The 7,500-nt window shown below is 43.9% G+C and overlaps 1 protein-coding gene across 1 annotated transcript in view; it reads right to left on the bottom strand.

The window, feature by feature from the left end:
- Positions 1-4,321, bottom strand: part of LOC120040511 (F-box/LRR-repeat protein 18-like) — a gene marked incomplete at its 3' end in the record, with an annotated part of 16,919 nt that extends 12,598 nt beyond the window's left edge. The window contains exon 1 of the mRNA XM_038985628.1: positions 3,562-4,321. Coding sequence (XP_038841556.1) covers positions 3,562-3,621 — 60 coding nt within the window. The remainder of the gene's footprint in view (positions 1-3,561) is intronic.
- Positions 4,322-7,500: the final 3,179 nt, after the last annotated feature.

Raw genomic sequence — 7,500 nt, 5'->3', positions numbered from 1 at the left:
AGGCTACCTGCCGGCCCTACGCTCTAACCACTAGGCTACCTGCCGGCCCTACGCTCTAACCACTAGGCTACCTGCCGGCCCTACGCTCTAACCACTAGGCTACCTGCCGGCCCTACGCTCTAACCACTAGGCTACCTGCCGGCCCTACGCTCTAACCACTAGGCTACCTGCCGGCCCTACGCTCTAACCACTAGGCTACCTGCCGGCCCTACGCTCTAACCACTAGGCTACCTGCCGGCCCTACGCTCTAACCACTAGGCTACCTGCCGGCCCTACGCTCTAACCACTAGGCTACCTGCCGCCCCTACGCTCTAACCACTAGGCTACCTGCCGCCCCTACGCTCTAACCACTAGGCTACCTGCCGCCCCTACGCTCTAACCACTAGGCTACCTGCCGCCCCTACGCTCTAACCACTAGGCTACCTGCCGCCCCTACGCTCTAACCACTAGGCTACCTGCCGCCCTACGCTCTAACCACTAGGCTACCTGCCGCCCCTACGCTCTAACCACTAGGCTACCTGCCGCCCCTACGCTCTAACCACTAGGCTACCTTCCGCCCCTACGCTCTAACCACTAGGCTACCTGCCGCCCCTACGCTCTAACCACTAGGCTACCTGCCGGCCCAACACTCTAACCACTAGGCTACCTGCCGCCCCTACGCTCTAACCACTAGGCTACCTGCCGCCCCTACGCTCTAACCACTAGGCTACCTGCCGCCCCTACTCTCTAACCACTAGGCTACCTGCCGCCCCTACTCTCTAACCACTAGGCTACCTTCCGCCCCTACGCTCTAACCACTAGGCTACCTGCCGCCCCTACACTCTAACCACTAGGCTACCTGCCGCCCCTCCACTCTAACCACTAGGCTACCTGCCGCCCCTACACTCTAACCACTAGACTACCTGCCGCCCCAAAATCATTGAATCCATTTTAGAAAAAGGCTGTAATGTAACAAAATGTGGAAAAAGTCAAGGGGGCTGAATTCTTTCCCGAAGGCACACTGTATATTTCTTTAACAGTACATTCTTGGGCTAATCTTGGGCTACCGTCACAAGTCTAGCTAGCCCATGGGGTAACAGTTGGCTAGCTACTAGTCTGATTAAATCAGGCTGTAATACAAAATTCATTGGTATATACAGCCTGACACTCATGCCTTAAAAAATCATGTCAAATGTTCATAACAAGCAAAGAGAATGATGAATAAAAATCTATTTAAAACGTACTCTACAGGTTGTCTTTGCAGTTGTCCTTCAGCTGCTCGAAAGTTTTTACAAAATATGTTTTGTTTAACCAACTTTTTATTGTTATTGTTATTGTTGTTTACTTTTTAGAGCCGGTAGGTATTGCGTCTATAGAAAGTCTACACCCCCTTAAATATAAAAATGGTGGCGGCAGCATCATGTTATGGGTGTTATGCTTGTCACCTGGGGAGTTTGTCAGGATCAAAGGAAATATGAACAAAGCCCAGGTAAAAAGTTAGAGGAAAACCCACTTCAGTCCTCTGAAAACCGAACATCTGGGATGGGGGTTGTATTTTTCTGCAAGACACAGCAGAACGTCTTTCCAAGACATGTTGAGTGTTCCTCAGTGGTCTTGTCTCAGTCCAAATTTGGTTTAAATTTCACTGTCCATCGATGATCCCAAACCAAATTTACGGACTATCGATATGGTGCCCGAAGAGTTTGTAGAAACTGAAAATGATTGACAGCTGTAATAGCTGCCAAAGGCACCAAGTATAAAACGCAGGAGGAATGGAGACTTAAATAAAATGATATTTCATTTTTTCTTAAAATTTGGATAATGTTCGATTTCTTTCACGTTGAAAATATGGAGTTGGCTGTAAAAAATCTAATTTTGATCCCTTTTAAAATGAGGCAAAATGTTTAGACAGTTCAAGCGGGTGGCGGTTTTCTAGATGGTCCTGTAGATGAAACATATATATATATTATACACACATACAAAAGTATGTGGACACCCCTTCAAACTAGTGGATTCAGCTACTTCAGCCACATCTGTTACTGACAGGTGTACAGAGTCGAGCACACTGCACATGCAATCTCCATAGACAAACAGTGGCAGTAGAATGGCCTGTACTGAAGTGACTCAGTGACTTTCAACATGGCACCGTCACAGGATGTCACCTTTCCAACTTGTCATTTCGTCAAATTTCTGCCCTGCTAGAGCTGCCGTGAGTGCCGTTATTGTGAAGTGGAAACGTCTAGGAGCAACAACGGCTCAGCCGTGAAGTGGTGGACCACACAAGCTCACAGAACGGGACCACCGGGTGCCGAAGCACATAAAAATCATCTGTTTTCGGTTGCAAAACTCACTACCGAGTTCAAAACTGTCTCTGGAAGCAACGTCAGCATAAGAACTGTTCGTAGGGAGCTTCATGAAATGGGTTTCCATGGCAGAGCAGCCGCACACAAGCCTCAGATCACCATGCGCAATGCCAAGCATCGGCTGGAGTGGTGTAAAGCTCACCGCTATTGGACTCTGGAGAAGTGGAAACCCGTTCTATGGAGTGATGAATCACGCTTCACCATCTGGCAGTCCGACGGACGCATCTGGGTTTGGCAGATGCCAGGAGAACGCTACCTGCCCGAATGCATAGTGCCAACTGTAAAGTTTGGTGGAGGAGGAATAATGGTCTGGGGCTGTTTTTCATGGTTCGGGCCCCTTAGTTCCAGTGAAGGGAAATCCTAATGCTACAGCATACAATTACATTCTAGATGATTCTGTGCTTCCAACTTTGTGGCAACAGCTTTCCTGTTTCCGCATGACAATGACCCCCGTGAACAAAGCGAGGTCCATACAGAAACGGTTTGTCGATATCGCTGTTGAAGAACTTGGAAAAGCCCTGACCTCAACCCCAACCTTTGGAATTGGAACGCCGACTGCGAGCCAGGCCTAACAGCCCAACATCATTGCCCGACCTGAATGGAATAAAAGTCCCAGTAGCAATGTTCCAACATCTAGTGGAAAGCCTTCCCAGAAGAGAGGAGGCTGTTATAGCAACAAAGGGGAACCAACTCCATATTAATGCCCATCGACGAGCAGGTGTCCACATACTTTTGGTCATGTAGTGTACCTACCAGCTCTCTAAAAACTCGGGTAAACAATACTTTCCTATGGATCATTTTCCATCAAAATTTCGACAAGTTAAAGGACAAACCACAGACAACCGGTAGCGTAAGTTGAAATGTAATTTTATTTCACCTTTTATTTCACCTTCTGGCTAGTAAGGAACATTTTAACGATTGAAGGCATTCGTTTCAGGTTGTAGCTAACTTATACATATACATGAATTGCTTATTACAGCCTGATTAAACCGACTAGCTAGCTACCGACTATCAACAGTACACTTTCATCCAAATATCATACTCACGCAATGCCTTTATTGCCATTTGACAATAAAAATGAAAAAAATCAGACATTGAGTTCGCTGACAAGACAGCACCGGAGTAGGCTAACGTTAGATAGCTAACAAGCTAACACCGGTAGACAGCTAACAGTAAGCTAACTAGTTTTACTAACGTTACACTGGTTTGTTCTACCAACCTGTACAATTTGATTGTCCATATCTTCATCCAATACTCTTCCGTTTACAGACGAAGTCATCGTTTTTGAGTGTTTTTAATCAGTGCATGTCTAACAGCAGACAACTAGCTTCATGTGACAGCTGGGACTACAGGAAGTAAAACGCTCGTCAGTTTGCTGCGTTTCACCCGGAACATTGAGGACTGAACATTTTCCGGAAGCCGCACCTACAAAGTCTTCCCCCAACCCCCAGAGAGGGTTGTCTTCACAATAAAAAAAATGAATGTAATTTTCACTCTAAAATGGTTCATTCTAGCTAATAAAATACATAACTGACTTCACTTCTCCTGTAGCACCTCAATTGGCAGTTTATAATGTTTTCATTATGGTAGACAAGTTCCTCTTTAAGAGGAAAGGTCCTATCTTGTCTTGCCCATAGAGATGGAAAGCTGTGACATCTGTGTATCCGTGCCGTTATGGCGTCTGTGACAGAACGGGCATCGCCAGTGACGCCCCGTCATTCAGGGCAGGTCCCTGTTTTGAGCCCCACATTTGTTTTTTGGGGCTTGCCTGTTTTGCATGTTATTTTGGCATTAAAACTGTTAACTCCAAACTGCAAACTCTGACTTTAGTGAGTTCAAGACAACTGGGAACTCCGAACCGCAAACTCTGACTTTAGTGAGTTCAAGACAACTGAACCTGCAAACTCTGACTTTAGTGATATCAGTTTGTAAACAACTTTTTAAAAAAAATGTAAATAAAGCCACATACAAACATGGTCTCTTTCTTCTTTTCTTTCTTAAGGCAGCTCCAAAATGTAGGTGTTTCAGCCTAGCTCAGTGCTTTCTGTGGTGGTGCGGCAAGCCAGCAGAAAATATGGAGCGTTGCGCCATGATTGGCTCACTGTTCTGTCACTCATGGGGACACTACGTCACCGCCAAGTCTAAGGGTAGAACTCGAAAAAAAATCAAGCACCCTTGGGTGCTGCCATAGAGTTACATTAGAAGTGCCCATCCAAGAAGGCTCGAGGTCATTGGCCACAGATAAAATGACATCAAATCACGTTATATCTACAGTAGCTTTGATTGGACGGAATGCAGCCTGGATGCTTTGAAGCATGATTTGTGCCTCGTTCAAAACTACTGTTAACTTCGAACCGCAAACTCTGACTTTAGTGAGTTCAAGACAACTGTTAACTCCGAACTGCAAACTCTGACTTTAGTGAGTTCAAGACAACTGGGAACTCCGAACCGCAAACTCTGACTTTAGTGAGTTCAAGACAACTGTTAACTCCGAACCGCAAACTCTGACTTTAGTGAGTTCAAGACAACTGTTAACTCCGAACTGCAAACTCTGACTTTAGTGAGTTCAAGACAACTGTTAACTCCGAACCTCAAACTCTGACTTTAGTGAGTTCAAGACAACTGGGAACTCCGAACTGCAAACTCTGACTTTAGTGAGTTCAAGACAACTGTTAACTCCGAACCTGCAAACTCTGACTTTAGTGAGTTCAAGACAACTGGGAACTCCGAACTGCAAACTCTGACTTTAGTGAGTTCAAGACAACTGTTAACTCCGAACTGCAAACTCTGACTTTAGTGAGTTCAAGACAACTGTTAACTCTGAACCGCAAACTCTGACTTTAGTGAGTTCAAGACAACTGTTAACTCCGAACTGCAAACTCTGACTTTAGTGAGTTCAAGACAACTGGGAACTCGAGAAAAACGAGCTACGACGGGGAAAATACGTTTTGAACTTTCATTCAACTGGGAATTATAAATCCGGAACTCGGGCCTCTTTCTAGAGCGACGTCCTGAAGATCACTGACGTCGTCATGATTCAACCTTTTTGGAGCACCGCCACGCCCCCTTCCTGTTCAAGTGACCACGGCACAAGGTGAGTCCAAAAATGTATGCTGCTGTATAAATGATGTAATATGCCAGGGATATATGTATACTGTAGCTGAGAAAGTAACACTAAGTGTATGTTGTGTAGTAAGCTGTTAGTAGCCCATGTGTCTCACCCTAATCATTTGGTCCCTTTCCCCTCATAACTTAGCCTACTGTTCTGACTTGGTGGTGCACATGTAGCCTATAACCTATTTGTGAGAAATATCATTATCTAATATTGTAAGAGCTTAAATCTTCTGCTTATACGCCCCCTTTAATTATCCTACAGTTCAGACTTGGTGTACAGGGAGAATACTGTAAGAACGGCCCATGTTTTGAATTCTGTCGCTGTACGTTTCAAAAGTGCTCAACAAATAGTTATATTGACTCCGTCCGTCCTAGCTTGCTCATTAATGTCTTAATCGAAATGACGGATTGCCTCTTCACCCTTGACCCAAATCTAACTGCCTGTAGCTCAGGACCTGAAGCAAGGATATGCATATTCTTGATACCATTTGAAAGTTTGTGGAAATATTAAATTAATGTAGGAGAATATAACACATTAGATCTGGTAAAAGATAATACAAAGAAAAAAACACATTTCTTTTTTTTTCATCATCTTTGAAATGCAAGACAAAGGCCATGATGTACTATTCCAGCCCAGGTGCAATTTAGATTTTGGTCACTAGATGGCAGCAGTGTAGGTGCAAAGTTTTAGACTGATCCAATGAACCATTGCATATCTGTTCAAAATGTTGTATCAAGACTGCCCAAACGTGCCTAATTTGTTTATTAATAACTTTTCATGTTCGTAACTGTGCACTCTCCTCAAACAATAGCATGTTATTCTTTCACTGTAATAGCTACTGTAAATTGGACAGTGCAATTAGATTAACAATAATTTAAGCTTTCTACCCATATCAGATATGTCTATGTCCTGGGAAATGTTACTTACAACCTCATGCTAATCACGTTAGCTCAACCGTTCCACGGGGGACACAAACACCGACCCTCCAATAAATATCGAGGGTCTTATTCTGGTGACATGAGCGATGCTTGGTTGCCGTTTGACAAATAAAAATAACCTGTCTTTTTCCATCCATACTAATCTCATGTAGTCTATATCTGCAAGCTGTTGGCTAGACAGCAAGTGCCAAGACTAGAGTGCGCACATTCGCTATGGTAACGCAACAGTATTTGTGGCCAATGCGCCAGTAAAGTTGAATGTGGAAACCCATTTAACTTGTATATTTTAGTTGGTACACGGGAATTCAATCGCAAAAAATGTATTTTTATATGCATTGTCATCACGCACAGCCTTTAATCAGCAACATATCAATTTGATTAAAACATTTCCGGTAGGAAAAATGCACGTATTGTTTTTAGAATATTTGCATTAAAGGTTTCCATCCAATTGGCGTTAGATTAAAGTGAATATTCTCAAATCTGAATAAATCAAATCTGGGCATTTTCACCAAACTGACTTGTTGCAGATACAAATCAGTGCGTGATGAGTTAGTGTACATATGTACAGTTTTTCATTAAAGTTGTCATGTACAGGGAACCCTTTATCTTAAAAGTACCTAAATACAAATCTTCAATTTTCAACTCCCAATAGTGGTCACAGAAACCGTCGCTTTAAATAGTGTGTCTAGTCTGGGCACGTACGCGCTGGTCACAGACAGTGCGGGTAGGCTAGTCGACATGGAGATCACGGAGAGCGAGAATAATGTCACCGAGACAAGAGAGTGTAATAAATACCATTTAAAATAACACAAGCATATTGCTATTACGTTGTTATAACTAACTTCTTTCAAAACAGGGTTTCTCACAAACTCATAAACAGATACAGAGACCCACACACACCCAAGGACAGAGGGCTGACATAAACCTTTCATAAACACTGATTAAAATGGGAATATCTACGCACACACAAAATCTCCTGCTTAGCTGAACATTTGGTAACAAAGAACTTTTGCTGCAAGACTCAGAAGGATGACGCCCAAGCTCATCAGGACCAATCTGAGAAGACAACACCCTGTCCCGAACCAACCAGAGGACCAGAACTTCC

Source organism: Salvelinus namaycush, unplaced genomic scaffold (assembly GCF_016432855.1).
Source record: "Salvelinus namaycush isolate Seneca unplaced genomic scaffold, SaNama_1.0 Scaffold3585, whole genome shotgun sequence".
Lineage (NCBI taxonomy): Eukaryota > Metazoa > Chordata > Actinopteri > Salmoniformes > Salmonidae > Salvelinus > Salvelinus namaycush.
The sequence above is the reverse complement of the archived record's forward strand: the minus strand, read 5'-3'. Positions and strand labels throughout refer to the sequence as shown.